Raw genomic sequence first — 21,268 nt, 5'->3', positions numbered from 1 at the left:
CCACTAAAAAGTATAGACACAGATGGGCTGAAGCAATAGTATAACGAGGAGGACTTTTGTCTTGCATGCAGCAGACCAGGTTCCATCCCCATAGTCCCATACAATTCCCAAATATTACCAGTAGTGATCCCTGAGTGCAGAGTCAGGAATAATCCCTGAGCATCACTGGTGTGGCCCCAAAACAAAAAAAAATGTATGGACATAGTATCATTCCTGGCACTACTTAGGAGTAGTTCAGTGCAAGGGTCCGGGAATGCAGTACTGCTCAGGTCCCTCAAAATTGGGGACCAGATTCACCCAGAGCTTCCAAGGTTGCACCTGGTGGTGCTGAAGTCAGGGATGAGGTTCCATGATTCAAAAGTAGGCACTGTAACTAAGTTCTCTACCTGGTCAGAGAGTTACTTTTTAATAGTTCAGTCACAATAACGCAGAGCTACCAGTAGAAGCAAGGATGCTGACTGGCCTTTGACAAGGTCTCCATTCAGAACATCTTTAGAAAAGAACAAAACTCGGGGCACAGGGCTAGGGCCTTTTCCTTGTATGGAAGCACTTGGGTTCAGTCTCCAGCATCCCATAAGGTCTACTGAGCCTGCCAGGAGCAATTTCTGAGTGCAGAGCCTGGAGTAACCAGAGCTGCACCAGGTGTGACCTAATAAACAAGCGAACAAACAAACAAAAGAGCAAAGTTCTTCCAACTCTAAATTTTCCTTGACGGTGATGAGCAGACAGGAAGAGGTAATGAGTGTCGTTGGCAAAAGAGTGTTCACTTGATCTCTGTTGTGACAAGAAGACATGAAAGCAGCATGAGAAGTCAGGACAACAGGAGCAGCATCTGCACCCCGCTGAATGTATAGTGACTCCATATACCGTTTGGTCTACCACAGCACGCAGAGCAGATACCCATGACATTGTCACACCCACAGAAAAACATACAGCCACGTCTGGCTACCAGAGCTGTGTGGCCTTCCCAATTGTGCTTCACAGTTCTCTGACTGGGATTGATGTGAAACAAGAAGATGAAGCAGGTTCTACAAATGTTCAAGTCCCCAGAGGAGTTTCTTAAAGGAGAATAAATGCCCTGAGCTAGAATACTTTTGGAATTCACCAAGTAGTTACAGCCCCGAACAGACCAGCCTATGTTCAAAATGACCATTCACAACTCCAGCAGGCAGAGTTCAGATGAGGCAGAAAAAGAAAATAATGAGCAAAGTGCCAGCAATCGCATGTTTTCATTTCTGCAAAAAGAGGAAAAAATTATGTTTAATGACCTCTCTCATGTCCTATGAAAGACTCAAGAACACAGCTGAGGAGCCTGTGCCAGAGGGAATAAATTACAACTGGGCTTTCCATAAGTGGGGTTTCAGGGGAAGGGCTTGGGGCTTCGCAATTAGGGCTCAAAGGGATGGGGTGGAGAGACTGAGACATTCTGGGGCCCGGGAGATTTCCCAGGGGGGCCCACATGGCACCAGAATGTTCTAAGACTCTCTAGCAATGACTCACCTGCCACTAAGGGAAAGACAATGCAAGCAAGACCTGCCAAAGAGGCCAGTAGGAGAAAAGACTAAAACAAACTTGAATCACTTTGGACAGAGTGAAAAATCAGAAGGGAAAACAGAGCATAATGAGTGAAGTCAAGCCCAAACCACAGGCTCAAGGGACAAAAAAAAAAAAAAAAAAAAGGCCTGGGCCCAGTTCAGGCCAGATGATTAAGTAGATGAGGGAACAAAATAAACAATCACACAAGAGGATCATTATTAATAGGCTTATGGTGACAATAAGTATTTTATTTTGTCCATTTTGTATTTCATTACAAAATAAAACAACAACAACAACAAATTCCTTAAGTCGATGAAAACAAAATGAGTCTTTAAACTAATGAAATTATTTAACCTTTAATAAAAATTTCTTGAAAATCCACAAGCAAGGGATAATTCAATAAGAAAATTGTGACTCTATTAGGAACAAGTTTGGCTTAAAAAAAAAAAAAAAGGACTGCCTCTAAAGGACGCTAATCTATATCCATGAAAACTAAGCATGAAATGGTTCATAGAATTTGAGCATGGCCACCCCAATGTTTGTGGGGACACTCCTAAATGAAAAATTCTGAAGTCAGAGAAGAGGATACACCAGCCCACCACCAACAAAACAAGAAAAAAAATACAAAAGATTCTGGAGGTCCTCACAAGACTCACAAACCATCAGTCCCTCTGGGAGTCAATCCCTCTGGTTCACCCCAAAATTCATGAATGGACTAAGCTAACCAGCACCCTCAAGTGGTCAAAGGCAGACTCCTCTGTGTGTCCTTTCTTGACATGGCATTGTTGCCCACAGTCTCTTCTTAAGTTAAGGAATGTTCTTTGGGGAAGGTAGGGCTGGTGGCATCAAATAACAGTCCTAGGATGCAGTGTAATATCCTCAAGGGAACCACAAGCCACCAGAATCAAGTGAGGACCAGCCACATGCCTGACATATGCCTTAACCCCTGCACTATCTCTCTGGCTCCTTCAATGGCATATTCTTTTGCTGCTGCCATTAGTGGGGACATACCCAGGGCTGTATCAGCTGGTACTCAGAAGTCACATGTCAATGAGAGGACCTAGGCCCTCTGAGAAGTAAGGCATGTGTTGTATTGCTGAGCTATCTTCCCAGCCCTGGAACATTCTTTCCTTGCCACTGTGGAAAGTCAGACTGTGCGTGTCTGTGAATGAAGCACCAGGCTCCAAAAGTAGGACCTGGAGAGATGCAGATCGCAAATGTTGATGCAGGAAATAATACAGACAGTGAAGGGGCTAAGAACAGGTTCAGGAATTCCAAGCATATGTCTTCCAATCCTAAAAAGAAAGTAAGTTAGTGGAGAAAGACTAGAGAATAAATGCCCTGTCTTCCTGAGATCTGGGCTTTTTATTAGCAAGAAAAAAAACTACCCCCTAGGGTGGAAAACAAATACAAAGTAGGGAGGGATCCAGTAATCAACACCAGATCATACTCTCTGGGGTGTAGAATGAATATTGAATACTATAGTGTCAGTTCTTAATGATAATGTCCTGATTTTAGAATGCAGGGAAGGGTCTGCTGCAACAATGCTGGGGGATCCACATTGCTCAGGAATCCCAGCCCAAAGTGTCTGAGACACCCTCAATCCAGTAACAAAAACACACCGACAACAAAGCCAAGGGGTCACAGTTGGCTTCAAGAAGGAGCCCAATTCCCAAGACTCAACATGCTGAAAATCCCACATGGCTCCAAAGAGCCTTGGGCACTGGAGAAAAGACTAAAACAAACTTGAATCACTATGGACAGACTGAAGAATCAGAAGGGAAAACAGAGCAAAATGAGTGAAGTCAAGCCCAAGCCAACAGGCTCACGGGACAAAAAAAAAAGAAGAAAAAGATGGCAGGTGCTGTTCACCAAGGTGCCCAGAAACAGTGCTCAGTGCTCATACTGCGGGCAGGGAGAGCAGAAAACAATAGCCATCAGAGAAGCAAGGTCAGCATAGGCACCTCATAGAATGCCACGGTGTACCCTGCTTATTTGTGGCCCTAAATGCCAAGGATGAGGAGCTAAGTCAGTGTTGCCCCAAATCAGTGGAACCTCTAACCCAGGAAGCCCTATGTCATTGGGGGTTAGATACAGTACTAGCTTCATTTAGGAGGTGCTTTGTTCATTGGTTTCCAGAAGGTAGAGTTCCAAGGGGCACTGAGTCTTTTGTTTCTCTGAAAAGGGGCAGTAGGTTGTTAAGTTTGGGAACCTCTAAACCAAATGAGGAAATAGATGAGAGAATGTGAAGAAAAACTAAACTGATCAGAGGAAAATTAAGGCGGCCCTGCTTTGGCTATAAAAATGCCTTTTCAAAGGATTCTGTGAGGTTAGGGGGTCACCTAAAAGTAGCTCGTCATTTAGTGCGAAACAGCAAAGCCATGAAAATGTCATGGGTGAGAAACTACATGGCCCCTTCTCTTCATTTTTCTGGGAGGTTCTGGAAAAGCACATTCTACCTTATATTGTTTTGTTCTGTTTTGTGGCCACATAGAGTGGAGCACAGGGGCTACTCTCTGCTCAGTTTGATGGTCGCTCCTGGTCCATGCTCAGCTCTGTCCTCTCAGTGCAGGCAGATCTCTCTTCTGAAAAACACATTCTTCAACTCAAGAATCAGGAATCTGCAGCACCCCATATGCCTGGTTCAGCACAGACCTCCCAGAATTGAAGTACTAGATGCCTTATCAACAGGCATGAGGGCAACAGAAACATTCCAGGCCAGGAAGAACATGTTTCTAATTGAAGGTCTCAGGGCTCTCTGATTGCTACTGGTTTCCCATTTCTACAAACATACTATGTAGTTGGAGCTATCGTATACACTGGGCAACTCTGAGGCCAGCAGAAACTTCTTTTGGGCCCAGCTAGTGGAACTCGAGTCACCTAACAGGATACAGAAATGGTTCCGGGCTGGAGAGATGGAGCAAGAGGGCAGAGAGAAAGCAGTGCGGATACCCCAGGCCCAATTCTCAGCGTCAGTGCCCCTGAATCCAGAGGGCTAGAATGCAGAGGGACTTGCATGCAGGATTTGGGGGGGGAAAGGGTGTAGAGAAATAGAGGCTGCAAGGCCAGTGACTTCCCACGCTGTCAGATTAGTAGATGTGCCAGGAGAGAAACTAACTGCCCAAGGCCAAGAACTCATCCAACTCTGATGAAAACCACTGAACAGCAGGGCCACTGGTCAAAGCACTAGACAGAAATAGATCAGCTTATTTTGATTTGAAGGCTTACACCCTAAAAGTGAGAGATGTATTTTGTGGGGGGCAGAAAGAAGAATAAAAGGGGCCGGAGCAGTAAGGCATCTGCCTTGCTAGTACTAGCCTAGGACAGACTGCGATTCGATCCCTCAGTGTCCCATATGATCCTCCCAAGCCAAGAGCGATTTCTGAGTGCATAGCCAGGAGTAACCCCTGAGCATCACCGGGTATGGCCCACCCAAAAAAGAAAGAAGAATAAAGGATGGTGAAAACTGATAGCTCAAAAACATGAGTGAAGTGGACTCAGAGGGATAGCATAGTGGTAGAGCATTTGCCTTGCATGTGGCCAGCCTGGGTTTGATACCCAGCATCTCATAGGGTCCCCCAAGCACCGCCAGGTATGATCCCTGAGCCAGAGCCAGAAGGAACCCCTGAGCACAGCTGGGTGTGCCCCCAATGAAGGAAATAAGGTTGTCCCCATACAAAGATTTGAAAAGAAGCTAATCTTGGTCACTTTAAGATATATAATCTTTTTTGGCGGGGAGGGAGCCACACTGGTGATGCTCAGGTGTTACTCCTGGCTATGTGCTCAGAAATTGCTCCTGGCTTGGGGGAACCACATGGGATGCCAGGAATAGAACCCAGGTCCACCCTGGGTCAGCTGCGTGCAAGGCAAATGCCCTACCGCTGTGCTATTGCTCCGGCCCTATAAAAAGGAAACTTAAATTATTTTTCAGTTTTTGGGTTTGGACCCATATCTAGCAGCACTCAAAAGTTGCTCCTCAAAAAAAAAAAGTTGCTCCTCATTCTGTGCCTGGGGTCACTCCCAGTGGTGTATGGGACACTGTGTGGTGCTGGAGATCAAGTCTGAATCTACAGTTCACCAAGCATGTAGTCAGCTCTCAACATACTTAATTTCCAGCCAAGATGCTATGGTCTGGCTTTATTTCAAGCATGTTTCAAATGTTTCAGTCTCCTGCTGAAAAGCGAGTGCTTCAAGCTAAGAGCCATGGGATATTCTCAGAACATTAAGTGGCATTGATTCTTTCATTGAACCAAAATTAACAAAAGTAACAGATACTCTAAAATATGGAAACTTGAGGGCCAAATGCGGTAGGCATTTGTCTTGCGACTGACCCAGGATGGACCTAGGTTTGATTCCCAGCATCCCATGTGGTCTCCTGAGCCAAGAGCAATTTCTGAGCACATAGCCAGGAGTAACCCCTGAGCGCTGAAGGGTCTGACCCTAAAACAAACAAGAAAGTAAAATATGAAAATTGGGGCCAAAGAGGTAGTAGAGGGCTGTGCTTGCTCACGGCCAACCCCGGTTTGATCCCCAGCACCATTGGCAGGGGTGACCACGAGTACAGATCCAGGATTAGATCATGAGCCCTGCTGGACATCCTCAAGCCAACTTCTTAATATCTATACATGGTTAGTGATATATGGTTAATGTCTTTATGAGGTCTTTCCACTGAAGATGTATTACAGAATTCAGAGTAAGTTGACATGTTGGTGGAACAGATGACTTGATTGTGGCTGCTCTTTCTCCAGGCTTTTTGCCCTTTAGGTTCCCACTTTCCATGCCTGTTATGTAGATAACTTTATTTTTGTTAGATTGCTTTGATTTGGGGGTACTCAGGCATGACTACTGGCTCTGTGTTCAGGAATCAATCTTGGTAGGCTCAGGGGACCATATGGGATCTACGTGTAAGGCAACAACCCTACTCACTGTGCTATTTCTTGTGCCATCTTTTTAAGTTTGTTTTTGGTTTTGGGTCACACCCAGCAGCGCTCAGGGATTACTCCTGCCTCTATGCTCAGAAATTGCTCCTGGCAGGCTCGGGGGACCATATGGGATGCTGGGATTCGAACCACTGTCCTTCTGCATACAAGGCAAATGCCCTACCTCCTTGCTCTCTCCCCAGCCCCGGGACCCTGTCTTAATAGTGCAGATTTCTCAAATGCAGAACTGCTCTATAGCAGGTGACACTTCTCACTGACACCATTATATGGAAGTCCTTTGGGGTAGAAAGGCCAAGAGCATAGAGGCCCAGGCAAGCCTGCAGAGGCACAAGTCTGAACTTCATTTGGTTCCCAGGTTTGGAATATGGCAAGACAAACACTTCTGAAATGTAAGAGATGATCTAAGGTTCCCTGGCCAGCTTCCTGGTATTGTTGCCTTATCACACATTGTTCAGATGTTTTGTGGAGACTCTCTTCTCCAGCACCCTGGCAGACGTGGTTCCCTGAAGCCCCTTCCCTTCTGAAGTATACTGGATAAGGCACAAGTATGATTCCAAATGCATGACAGGGCCAGCAAAGAAAAATCCCCCAGGGCTGGGAGGAGAGTGAGTTTAAAAATTCAGGAGTTGGGGGCTGGAGTGATAGAGCAGTGGTAAGGCCTTTGCCTTGCACTCAGCAGACCCAGGATGAGCCTGGGTTTGAATCCAGGTATCCCATATGATCCCCTGAGCCTGCCAGGAGCAATTTCTGAGCACAGAGCCAGGAGTAACCCCCTGAGTGTCATTGATGTGGCCCCAAAACAAACAAAAAATGAGAAGTTGATGGTGGGATTCTGGGGGTACCCCTTGGGCCTGAGTGTGAAGAAGGACATGTGCTGTGTAAAGACCGAGTTACAAAAATAGTATTAGAGAGCTATAGATAACACAGTTATAGACTGCATAACTGAAATACTAAAGGGCACAAAAGAAAAATTTTTAGCATGAAAATCTAGCATAAAATAATAAGACAGATTTTTTTAAATCAAGAAGATTCTAAAAACCTAAACAGAACATCTAACAATAAAATATAAACACAAGGAGAGATAGCACAGCGGCGTTTGCCTTGCAAGCAGCCGATCCAGGACCTAAGTGGTTGGTTCAAATCCTGGTGTCCCATATGGTCCCCCGTGCCTGCCAGGAGCTATTTCTGAGCAGACAGCCAGGAGTCACCCCTGAGCACTGCTGGGTGTGGCCCAAAAACCAAAAAAAAAAAAAAAAACCCACAATAAAAATATAAAAATAAAATACAGCTTCTAAAATGTTTAAACTCAACAGGGTGAGCTAATAAACAGACCAAAAATCTGCCAAAGAAATAAATGGTGAACTGGTAAACAGATCAGAGGCAATTGACCAATGTTGCTATATAACATATATCACAGAGCAAAAAAAAAAATTGGAAACATTTAAAAGAGAAGTAGAGGATAGAATTAAATAGGCTTATTTAAGGGCACCAATATTGAGCAGACAGGGAATCTAGAATGACAGACGCAGAACATTAACAGGATAGAATTATTTTGGGGAAAAGAAATTGGGCCATACCTGGCAGTGTTTGGAAGCTAGTCCTGTGCTATGGAGATGGGATTTGGGGATCCATCTGATGCTGGGGGTCACACGGGGACTTCTGCATAAAAAGTATGGACTCAACCCTTCGAGCCATTTCTCCCGCCTACCAAGATAAACTGAAAGGGGGCCAGAGAGATAGCATGGAGATAAGGCATTTGCCTTTCATGCACAAGGTCGGTGGTTCGAATCCCAGCATTCCATATGGTCCCCGAGCCTGCCAGGAGCGATTTCTGAGCATAGAGCCAGGAGTAACTCCTGAGCACTGCTGGGTATGACCCCCCCCCAAAAAAAAAACCAAAATAAATAAATAAATAAATAAACAAACAAACAAACTGAAATAATGGCTGACGGTTCTCCAGAACTAATAAAAGACATATTTCCTCAGATCTTAGAAGTTGGCTTAGAGCCACTAATATATTTGTAGCATCTCTTGTCCTACAGAACTAAGTCTTTTATTTTTATTAAACTATTTATTAATTAGTTGATTGGCTGTTGGCTACATCCAGCAGTGCTCAGGGATTACTCCTGGCTCTACACTCAGAAATCACCCCTGGCAGGCTGGGGAACTATATGGCAGCCGGGAATCGAACCGAGTCCCTCCTGGGTCTGCCGCATACAGGGCAAATGCCCCACTGCTGCACTATCTCTCCAGACCAGAACTAAGTCCTTTAAACTTGCTGACCGGATTTAACCTGCTACTCACTGGGTACTCAGAGTCTCACCTTCCTGTCTCTCAGCTCAAAGTTCTATGTGTTGTAGACTCAAGTTCTATATCTAGGAGGCCATTATAGGAGGCCATGAAAGTAACAGCGTGCAGCCATCTGTCCCAATTCCACAGGGAAGAAGCTTTCAAGCTGGGTAGAAAGTGGGGGACGAGTGGGAGGTGGGGCTCACTAGGGAAGGATCCTCTGCCTTTTCATTCCTACTTTATTCTTTTTTATATATAATTCTTCTATTTAATAACCATAAAATACACAGTTACAAAGTTGTTCATGATTGAACTTCAGTCATACAATGTCCAATATTGTCCCTTCACTAGTGCACTTTTCTGGCCACCAATGTCCTTTAGTTTACCCACTCCTCTGCCTGGCTCTATGGCAGACATTCTCTCTCTCTCTCTCTCTCTCTCTCTCTCTCTCTCTCTCTCTCTCTCTCTCTCTCTCTCTTTCTCTCTCTCTCTCTCTCCCTCTCTCTCTCATATCATGCTCTCTCTTTTCTAATTTTAGACATTGTGTTTTTTAATATTGCTAATGAAAGGGTATTATGCCTATCACTATCCCTGCTTTCAGCACCCAGTCTTGTCCAGGGTAATTTTTTCCAACCACCATTGTCATAGTGGTCCCTTTTCTACCCTAACTTCACTCCCCCACTCTTATAGGTGGCAAGCTTCCTATAATGGACCAGTCCTCCTGGCCATCATCTCTATTGTTTTGGGTATTTTTTTTTACTATAGTGTCTTTTAAAAAGCATAACCTTCAAATGAGTGCAATCAATGAAATATCATCTCACACCACACAGATTGACACTCATCGCAAAAGATAAGAACTAGTGCAGATAGAACTGGTGCAGATATGAGGAAAAGAAACTCACATTCACTGTTGGTGGGAATGTCGACTTTTTGAAAAACAATATTGGACATTCCTCAAAACCTAGAGTTTGGGCTGGAGGGATAGCACAGTAGGTAGGGCATTTGCCTTGTATGCTGCATGCTGTTTAATCCCTGGCATCCCACATGGTCCCCAAGCCTGTCAGGAGTGTTTCTGAGTGCAGAGCCAAAGTAACCCCTGAGCATTGCTGGGTGTGGCTTCAAAAGCAAAATTAATAAACAAAGGTTGCTATACAACCTAGAAATTGAGGTCCCTTATGACTCAGAGATACTGTTCTTGAGAATATATACTAGGAACCCAAAAAAACAATGCAGAAAAGCCCTCTGTCCTCCTATGTTCATTTCAGCACTGCACTATCCTACTTCTTTCTTACCTGCCCTCTTCAACCCCTCATTCTTACCTTCTCCAAAGTGACTCAGGGCTCTCATTTTCACTATTTTCTCATGCTTGTGTATAATTAGATACATATCTGTAAGTGCGACCAATAGTTAGGCCTCACATAGTTGTGTGTGTATGTGTGTGTGTGTGTGTGTGTGTTTATGTCAGGACATAAGCTGCGGAGCATGATAGATCCCAAGTTGTATGGTCATGGCATTTGTTAGAGAGATTTTTGAGGAGGAACTGAGCAACAAAAGCTAGTCACATCCACTTCTACTTTATCCTGCACAAGATTAATCACAGGATTAACTTGCAGGACCGTTGGTGGCAGCCCTCTACTCCAAATCTTAGCATGCTCCAGTCATGGGCAAAGATGCTTAGAAACACTCCCAGAAGCACTTGGGCCCATAAAGCCCTAGGGCCTCAGAGCTGGGGTTCCCACAAAGCATATGCTCTAACCCTTTGGGTCATTTCCTTGACTCTTGCCAGAATCAAAACTTTCATCTCTGGGGCCCAGAGAGATAGCATAGCGGTGTTTGCCTTGCAAGCAGCCGATCCAGGACCAAAGGTGGTTGGTTCAAATCCCAGTGTCCCATATGTTCCCCCGTGCCTACCAGGAGCTATTTCTGAGCAGACATCCTGGAGTAACCCTGAGCACCACTGGGTGTGGCCCAAAAAAGCAAAAAAAAAATTTTTTTTTCATCTCTGCAGTACACTTCCTTGTCCTTCTTGCCAAGGGCATTTCTTTTGGCTTCGATTGTCCTATTTGTTCTGGAAACCATGAGGTTAAGGGAAACCAAGACTACAGTTCCAATTCTTAGGCTATGATTTTAAGCCTTATGAAATCACTATCACTGATTCCCCCCCTGAAAACTCTCCTCCACCCAAAGAATATTCTACCCTGCTTCATATATTTCTGCAGCACTTGAGGAGCTCGGAAAGCATCAATATAAACAATGTGCTTCGTAGAGTAGAAAAAAAAAACCATGCAAGTCTCTCTAAAGTACCATATTTTTCACTCTATAAGAAGCACCTGACCATAAGACACACATAGTTTTTAGATGTTCTCCTCCCCCTGCACTCAGGCCTCAGCTCCAGGCGGCATTCACTCCATATGATGCATCTTTTGGGGGCGGGGGAGTTCGTCTTATGGTATGAAAAATATAGTAAGTTTTGTCTGTCCTCCAGCTTGGCAGAGGCATTAAATCTCTAAAAATCAAACTTACAGTAGCCTGAAGACATTGTCAGCTGACTCGATTCTGCTACTGGCATTGCCGGTCCAAAGATCTGTCCTGTAAATGTACCTACCCTTGAAGAAAGCCCTTCCTATATCTTATTTTTGTTTGTTTTGCTTTTGTTTCTAGGATCAGGAATGGAACCCAAGGCCTCACACATGCAAGAAACATTGCTGTCTCACTGAACCACATCCCTAGCCCCAGCATTCAAGCAGTTGTTGAAAAAATGAATAGGGTTTCCTTGTGTGAAGCAAATCCATAGGATTATGGTATTAGAGGTGATTCTTTTAAATATAGGTATAGCAGTCCTGGCAAGTAAAATCTTAAACAATTTAAGCCATCACTTCTACACTAACAGAAACCAAAGTAACCATAGATGCAAAAAGAAAACAGATTAAAAAAATCACATGGTTATTTCCCTTTTTTCCTTCCTGTTCACCTTCAAAATATTTGTTTCCACTATTACCTTCCCAATTTGCTTTGGCTTCAAAAGAAAACTCAGGGCTAGATAAAAACTTCTTACCTGAGATAGAAATCATCATAGTAAGGGTTTAACAGAAGGCAAACAGTAACAAAATCTTAAGACATGCTCTCCAGAGCTGAGCTGGCCCTGGCAGTGAAAGCAGGGGTCTGGGAGAGGCATAAGGAAGAGAAGAGAAATGGGGCGGGGGGTGGGGGGGTGGGTGGCAGCAAGGTGGTGCTAGAGGTGTCTGTCTGCCTTGCAAGCGCTAGCCAAGGAAGGACCTCGGTTCGATCCCCCGGCGTCCCATATGGTCCCCCAAGCCAGGGATGATTTCTTTTCTTTTCTTTTCTTTTCTTTTTTCTTTTTTTTTTTTTTTTTTTTTTTTTTTGGTTTTTGGGCCACACCCGGCGGTGCTCAGGGGTTACTCCTGGCTGTCTGCTCAGAAATAGCTCCTGGCAGGCACGGGGGACCATATGGAACACCGGGATTCGAACCAACCACCTTTGGTCCTGGATCGGCTGCTTGCAAGGCAAGCACTGCTGTGCTATTTCTCCGGGCCCCAGGGATGATTTCTGAGTGCTTAGCCAGGAGTAACCCCTGAGCATCAAATGGGTGTGGCCCCAAAAACCAAAAAAAAAAATGGGGTGGGGGGAACCCTTAGGACAGTGGTGAAGGGAAACAGAATACTCATGGGATGTGGTATTGGGAGTGCTGAGTTCATGAAACACCATCATTAACACTGTTGTAAAATTGTAAATTACGGTGACTAAGATTTAAGAAAAAATTTTTAAGCTTATTACAGGCCTCGATAACCCACAAACAGAAAATTCCATCTCAGAACAACCCAAACAGACTTCTGTTTCTCAGTCATTCATCGCCGATCAAATAGTATACGAATAAATAGACCTACTAAGTGCAATGAACTTCCACTTGTGCACGGAAATTACCACAGCAAAATGACCTTGTTGACTGAGCAGCTGAAGGTCTGAGTGGAGGATGCCATGTAATAGTGAGGCATCATTCATGCTGGGCAATACTTTAGCAGCCAGGATGAGAGGGGTGGGAATGAGAAGAGGAAGACAAGAGAAGGGTTTAATGAGCAGGGGTACCCTATGCATAGGACGCACTTCTGAACCCCAAAGTCGGTCATGCCAGAGGAGATGGGGAGGGGCAGCAGATACCCCACACACTCCCTGAGGTCTGGCATAAGGTTATCCAAGGGCAATGACAAGAGAACAGAGCTTTTCCAGGGTAGTTCTTGTGGCTGGGGTCCTTCCAGACTACAAGAGCCAGTGGTGTGCCAACAGATGCCAAGTTCCTGGCTGTTGGTTACACTTCAAGACCTCGGATAGAAGGGTCTAAAGACCTGGAAAGGCAAAAGCTGGATTCTATTCCCTTTTCTTATCCTTCCTCTCCCCCCCTCTACCATCTCCCCAAAGGCTACTGTCACCATTCCCTGAGAACCTTGTCCTTCCTTCTCTCTTCTTTCTACTTCTTTCCCTGATGGGCTCCAACATGGCTCTGAGAAAGCCTCTTTCGCCATCCCTGAGTGTCTGCCTGACACGGAGTACAGTCCTGCAGTTCTGCCTCCATTCTTTTCTCAAGGGGCCCTGACTATGGGGTTGCTCAACAGCTACTTTTTGCCAAAGTTCAGAAATTGATAGTGGTCTGTGCACCCAGCCTTCTGGGGTCCATGGAAGTCCTTCTCTTGGAGTTCTCTCTGAAATTACTCACATCCAAACAGAAAAGGCCTAAGAGAGACAGATAGAGAAAGAGACAGAGAGGTGGTATGTCTTTTGCTGGTAGAATAAGGGGAGGGGGAGAGAGAGATATGCTGGTGTCTTTTACTGGTTAAATAAGTGGAGAGAGAAAGAGAGATGGAATGTCTTTCTAGTTGAATAAGTGAGGAGAGAGATGGCACGGGGTATCTTTTGCTGGTAGAATAAGTTGACATAGATATGAGATGTCTTTTGGTTTAAAATAAATCATTAACAATAATAAAAAAATGAACCAACTCAGAAATAAAGTAAAAGAAGCCACAAATCAGATGATAAAACAAGACCACTGAAGTGGCCTGGACTGGAAGTGAGCTGATTGCTGCCTTCTTTCTGTACCCCTCACTTTCTCCAGTTTGGGTCTGGACATGGCTCTTCGTTTATCTCTGTCCTGGGAAGTTCTTGCAAAACCAACATGACTTACTACTTACTTGGGCTTGTTTGCATATTTTAAAAGGCTGAAGTGTTTCTTGGTAGAAGAGTTGATGGTAAGTCTGGAGATCAAACCAGAAATAGACACAGTTCATCCATAGCTGTGGGGGAGGAAAGCATACAAGTTAGCACCACCATGTCCAGAAATTTTGGCAAAAAACTCAGCAAAGCTCTCGTTTCAAACATGCCTGAAGTTTAGCACCTCATAAATCAGGCTCCAGGAAAGATAGTTCCACCTTCTATTATCAAAATGAGTAGCATACTAGATACAGATTAGTATTATCACTCATGTACTCAAGTTTTGCATGTATAGCCTCACATACTTGGTCATTAAAATATCACATATTCTAGTTAGTTAAAGATAGTCCATATTTCTGACCCTAGACCAAAATCTTAAGGTACTTTGAGATATCAGGACAAATGAGACTCAGCAGAACCTCACGCCTGGCCCTAGTCATTGAGCCTCTTAAATTCTTTCCATTAAGCACAATGAAGATAGCTTGTGAAGACAATTTAGAAAGGTAGAAATGGGTTGGGGGATGGCTGCAAGGCTTTGTATTTGTGAGTCCTAGGTTTTATCCCAAGCATGTTCCCCGACCCAAGCATTTCCAGAAGCATCTCTAGGGTACTTCTGAGCACTTCTGGGTGTGCTCCCAAAATTAAAAATGCTTCTTTTTTTAACTAAACTAAAAGCTGGAAATATATTTGCTACCATTTACTATCATCTGTACTTGTTAGAATAATTAAAGGACTATTACAAATCCATTCTCAATTTAAAATAGATGAAAGGGACAGGAACTGGTCTCATGGAACAGAGGACACTTTGATTTGCAAGGCCCTAGATTTTATCTCAGCAACATTTACCACTCATTCCCCAGCATGGCATGACCCGATAGCAATGAAAGTAAAATAGAATATATTACGCTGAAAATAAGTCATGTTTAGCAATCAACTATTGCTAAAAATATGAAAGTAAATTTCTTTCTATCAATAATTCATTTTCTCTGTCCTTTTATATTTTTTATGACAGAGAACACAAAGAATAAAATTTGAGATATATACATTTCTACAAACTATTTTGAATTACAATCTTTAAGAGAGGAGGTAGAAATGTTAACATCAAATACTGTTATTTTGGTACTGAACAATTTGGACTCCTGTTATTTGATAATGTAGTTACAGGGGCTGGAGTGATAGTACAGTAGTTAGGACATTTGCCTTGCACATTGCTGACCAGGGTTCAATCCCTGGCATCCCATAGGGTCCCCCAAGCCCACCAGGAGTAATTCCTGGACACAGAGCCAGGAGTAACCCCTGAGTACAACCAGGTATGACCTGAAAAAACAACCAAGCCAAAAATAATGCAGTTATGTTGTTGGAGAAATGTCATTTGAAAAAAATAGTTTCTTGCAAAAAAAAATATATATATATATATAGTTTCTACCTTGTTTCCAGTTTGTTCACAGAATTTAGTAAAGAAAAATCCAGCTCGAGTTTCTACATAAAGAGACTGCAGCAAACGCTCCATGTCAGATCCTCCCAGGGCACCATTAGCTGAGGATTTCACCTGGATGACAACACAGAAGGCCATTATGCACCCTCAAATACTCTTTTTTTTTTTTTTTAATGTCATTGCACAGCCCTGAGGTCTTCTGAGCCTGAAGCCTGTCATTTTCTAACCAGCCGATTTCATTTGGAAGCCTGACATGTAATCAAGACAGAATGTTTGCCTCTGACTGTCCGATAAGATGCTTTTCTGAAGCCAGGGTAGAGACAAGCAGCCTGATTCCAAAGGTGAAGCTGAAGGGACTCTCCAACTTCAGTGACTGACTAGCCTGAATTTCAGGAACAGTGATAGCATTCCTGGAAACTTCCAGATCTCTGTTGGTGGCCTTCCTCCTTTCTCTTGACTGTTATTTTAGCCTTGAAGAGCTGCTATCATAATGACAAGGGAGTTATCAAGAGGGCTGACTCTTTTCTGGTCTAACCAGGCTGCTCATTAATGGTCCCAAGGGGGTTTCCCTGTGGACAGGTCATGGCCCACAAAGTCTCAATGGCAGAGAAGAACTCATAAAAGTTTGCTAGCATAGGCTGCTCTGCCATTTGGGCTGGCAAGCCTCTTCTTGAAACACAGGACTGGCAAACTCTCCCAGCCCAAGAGAAACTCCAAACTATAAAAGGGGACCCCTTAATTTACATCAGCTTTGTGCTATTTGGGTTTCCCCTCTCCTACTTCTTTCTCATCCTCAGAAACATGGAGGAGTCAGAGAGACGACTTGCACATGTCTTGCACATGGCTGACCTGGTTTAAATTATGATTCTCTCCTATCCAGGAGAGTCATACCTGAGCAGAGGGTCAGGAATAGCCCCTGAGCACCTTTGGGTATTGCTCTCCAAACAAACAAACAAACAAAACAAAACAAAATATGGAGCATGAACAATTTAAGGTTTAATAGATGTAAGGATCTTGTTCTGCCTTATTGTATTGTCCCTCTGCCTCTCTCCTACCCTAACTAATTAATTTTTAATAGTGTTTAACTGTTGGTGTTTCCAAACAAACAAACAAACAAACAAACAAAAACCCAACAATATTTTAGCTAGCAGTGAATAAAATACACTGTTAGAAGTAGTATAGTTTGCTTAGACTATGATAAATAGCTCTACTAATTTATATCTAAGTGTTCAGACTGAATTGGGACAACAACGTTTTTACTAAATATAATCCTCAACTAAAGAAAAGGCATATATATGGTATATAATATGTATATGCATTATACACCATGGAGTACAACTGTTAGTTCCATATATTGAAGATGAAATTCTATAATTTTTGACAACACAAATAGACCTAGATCAAACTCCATGAAAGAAGTAGAAACACTGTATTATTTCATTCATCTATGGTGCATAGAAATATAAAGGAACAAGTCAACAAAAACAAATACTTAGTCGCAATCATGTATGTAATAAAGTTGGTTAAATAAAAAAAAAAGTCAGATTAAATTAATAGTTACTGAAGGTAACAGAGGTGAGGGTGGTGGTGGAGAATTTGGAGACTGGGTAGAAGAGTTATACTGCACAGTGAAGACTAGAACTGGACTTTGTGTGGTGAACTTTTATTTTCAGTTTTGGGGTCATACCCGGTAGTGCTTAGGAATCTCTCCTGGTGAGATCAGAGGATCAAACCTAGGTCAGCCACATGCAAGGCAAATGACCACCTCACTGTTGTATGACTACGGGCCCTCAAGTGGTGAACTTTATAGAGCACAAGCAATGCCGATTTATAATGATGCAGACTTAGCAGAAAGTTTTATAAAATTATCTTACCTGAAACTAGAAAAAAAGAAATAGGGTCAGGGATGTAGCTCAAAGGAGAGGGAAGAAGAGGGTGTCCCTTCCAGGAGGTCTGGAGCTCAATCCCCAACACCCCAAAGCAAACAAACAAAGAACAGAATAATCTTTTTTTTTGGTTTTTGGTTTTTGGGTCACACCCGACAGCACACAGGGGTTACTCCTGGCTCTATGCTCAGAAATCACTCCTGGCAGGTTCAGGGGACCATATGGAATGCCGGGATTCATGATTACTGCTTTCAGAATCAGCCATGGTCTTTATTGATACATAAATGAAGAGTCGAGTCACTTTATTAGATTTTATCAAATAAATTAAATAAAAATTTATTACATTTTAATAAAAATTTATTCTAGCAAACCGTTCAAGACAAACGCCTTACCTCCATGTTATCTCTTTAGGAAATATGTAGTTTCCACTTATAACTGGTGTGTTAAATGCATGCTATTAGAACTAATACTCTCTACCTTTTACTTTTCGTTTGTTTTGTTTTGGAATCACAGCCAGTGGCGCTTAGGGGTTACTCCTGGCTCTTCGCTCAGAAATCACTCCTGGCAGGCTCCGAGGACCATATGGGCTTCTGGGAATCAAACAGGGGTCCATCCAGGGTCAGCTGCATGCAAGGCAAATGCCCTATCTCTGTGCTATTGCTCTGGCCCCTATCTCTACCTTTTAAAATGTGTATACTCCCTAAATCTGATATCAGATATTTTTATCAAATATTACAAATGTAATAAAATATTAATACATGTATTTGATTTACTAAAATTTAATGATTTGCTAGAATAAATTTTTATTAAAACGTAATAAATTTTCATTTAATTTATTTAATAAAATCTAATAAAGTGACTCGACTCTTCATTTATGTATCAATAAAGACCATGGCTGATTCTGAAAGCAGTAATCACAACACGGCTCTATGCAAGGAAACTGGAGACATGTTTGAGACAAAATCCTTGAGAAAAGAAAAGAAAATGTCTTGTTTAGTCAAGAAAAATACAATGACAAATCAGTAAAAATTATCTCAAATTAACTCTTCAAGTTCACGTTCTCCTTTGAACACATACCTCACTGGCTGGTCTCTGTCTCTCCTTGCCTATTCTCACTCTGGGGAATACACAAATATTGTCTCTCATGTTCTCTCTCAAACACACAAGACTCTTTTTATTCCCTCACATCTGCCTAAATATGTTTCAATAACAACTTTCTTGCTTCACTAAAAAAAAAAAAAAGAATCTAAAATCAGAAGATAATAAGCAGCCAAATCATCTTGATCCATTTTCAAAATACTCAGTCTGGGCCCGGAGAGATAGCACAGCGGCGTTTGCCTTGCAAGCAGCCAATTCAGGACCAAAGGTGGTTGGTTTGAAACCCGGTGTCCCATATGGTCCCCCCGTGCTTGCCAGGAGCTATTTCTGAGCAGACAGCCAGGAGTAACCCCTGAGCAACACCGGGTGTGGCCCAAAAACCAAAAAAAAAAAAAAAAAAAAAAAATACTCACAGTCTCTTCAGTGTACGTAAACCTTCTTTCCAGCTCGGGCTTCAGACACTCAGAAATGTCTGTGAAGGATGTCAGTCGGAAGACCCTGTTGCACTCAGTCTTGTACCTGGAGCTGTATTGAAGGAGTGAGGGGTGAGAAGTCAAGAGAGGGATGGGGAGCGGCCCTGACTGCTGCCATCCTTGGGATACCACGTTCCCAAGACAGCAGACCCTACACCAAAGTCAATGTTGAAGAAGGTTTTCTCAGACTAAAAGGAAAATATCCCATTTCAAATATGTAAGTAAACATGTGGACAAATAAAATACAAAATGATAATAAAAAAAAAAAAGCCAGACTGTAGTAACTAATGAAGCTATTAGAGTCTTAAGAATTTTCAAGTGGGAGGATATGGAATTATACCAAATGGAACCAAATGAATCAGAGATCAGGCTCCTCATCCATTTTTGGGTTCTCTTCAGATTAGGGGCATGAGCTGTTTCAAATTGCTCAAAATCTGGCCTTCTGTTCTAGTTTAAGACTGTGAAGGAAAGTGAGAGCCTTCAATCACCACCACTGTTAATGAATACAAAATAAATGTACTTTCCTGGCACCAGACCAAATTAAAGGGTGGAGGTTGTTTAATCATGTCTGTTTAATGTATAAAGACTTGGAAAATCCAATTATTGCAGAAAAGGCAACTTCAGCGAGAGAAGTTGCCTATACTCACTCTCTGTCAGTCAGATCTTCCTTAGGAGGAGGTTGACTTGAAGGCTCACTCTTAAAGGCTTTTTGAGCTGCTGTTTTGGGGAGAAGAGTCTTCCTGGGAGATTTTGGAGGCTGTACTGCAGAGGACTGTTCTTTCTACAAAAGGAAAATGAAGATAATAAAGGAGAAAATGGACAAAACCTATACAAACACACAGCTCTGCACATTGTTGTTGTTGTTGTTCTTTAGAGGACTCCAGCCTTCCACAAGGTATGAGATTTTCTAAATTCCCATTTTCCCAATCAAAATATTCTGCTTTTCCAACTCCAACTTTCATGCAATCAGCAAGTTAAAATGCAGCAGCACTTGAGACTATAAGAAATAAACAGGCAGAGGCTTGTATCTATATGTTCCTTAGTCTCATCATTGCCAGGGGTGGGAGTGGAGACAAAGGTTTTCTAGGAGAAAAATGTTCTATGTCATTATTTGAACTAATGCTGACATAACAGCAGGCCTCTCCTTATTTTAAGTCTCTGAGGTGCGGGTTGACTTGGTGATGAGTCCCACAAGCCACTGGGAGATCAGATTCCTCAATGGAGCAGCACATGCGAAAGCCACAAAGGGCAAAGGAGTGAAGCCGAGGGCACAACGATGGGGAAGAAACCACAAGGACATTAGAGTGAGTGATGTTCCTTCAAAGTGTGGTGCTGGACCAACACAAAGTGAGGAAGGACCATGTGAGACACGAAACCATGTGAGGTCCCAGCTCCAACCCTACTGATCAGGTGGACCCAGGAATCTGCCTCCACATGCTCTGTGTTTGAGAAGCACCAGCCTAACAATAGAGAGCAATGCCTAACATTCAAATCACAACCGTCTTAGTTAGGGCTCAGCAGGAGAGCATTTGCCTTGCATGTGTGAGGTCTTGGGCTCAGTCCCCCTAAAAGAAAAGAATAATAATCGGACTGTCAGTTCTAGGTCTATCCCTTGGTTTTACAGAATAAGCCTGAGCCATCCCACTTCAATGATATGTGGATCTTTATAGGCAGAATACAGGTTCCTATTTGTTTCAGGGTGAAGAAAACCTCTTGGGTCCTCCCACCTTTAAATCATAGGACAGGGCAAACTTGAAATATTACATCACAATATCCTCGTTTCATATTTTTTAATAAAGATAGAATAGTTTATTGGAAAAAAGAAGGAATTCTTGCCTTTTTAAGTGACATAAAACAACTATGTATATATATTGGCAATGACTCTTAAAATTTAGCATTTAGGGGCTGGAGCGGTGGCAGGTGGCGCAGGACGTAAGGCATTTGCCTTGTGCATGCTAGCCTAGGACAGACCACGGTTTGATCCCCCAGCGTTCCATATGGTCCCCCAAGCCAGGGGCAACCGGATATGGCCCAAAAACCAACCAACCAAACAAACAAAATCAAACAACTTAACATTTAATTCCAATTCACCTTGAAAAGTGAAGATAATGTTCTTCACTGCTTCAGAGTATATCCTACCCATAGCTACAAAGTTCATGTAAGTGAACTTATCTTCTTTTTCAGACTTTCTCCTCTAATTTGTCCATACTATTTTCATCTTCCCTTGTGAAATAATAAGTACTACTTTTGTGGATGATCCCAGTTATGCTAAAGGTCTACTCCTACCTGTGAGCTCAGGGTTCACTCCTGGCAGGACCCTATATATTGTCCGGGATCTAACCCACGTAGGCCTTGTGCAAGGCAAATGCCTTACTTGCTGTACTATCACTC

General features: G+C 43.0%; 1 protein-coding gene across 1 annotated transcript in view; it reads right to left on the bottom strand.

The window, feature by feature from the left end:
- RGS22 (regulator of G protein signaling 22) overlaps nucleotides 1-21,268 on the bottom strand; it is a 147,388-nt gene that overhangs the window by 88,760 nt on the left and 37,360 nt on the right. The window contains 4 exon segments of the mRNA XM_049772955.1: nucleotides 13,967-14,068; nucleotides 15,412-15,534; nucleotides 18,818-18,929; nucleotides 19,525-19,658. Of these exon segments, the coding sequence (XP_049628912.1) occupies nucleotides 13,967-14,068; nucleotides 15,412-15,534; nucleotides 18,818-18,929; nucleotides 19,525-19,658 (471 nt within the window).

This window comes from Suncus etruscus, chromosome 5 (genome assembly GCF_024139225.1).
Source record: "Suncus etruscus isolate mSunEtr1 chromosome 5, mSunEtr1.pri.cur, whole genome shotgun sequence".
Taxonomy (NCBI): domain Eukaryota; kingdom Metazoa; phylum Chordata; class Mammalia; order Eulipotyphla; family Soricidae; genus Suncus; species Suncus etruscus.
The sequence above is the reverse complement of the archived record's forward strand: the minus strand, read 5'-3'. Positions and strand labels throughout refer to the sequence as shown.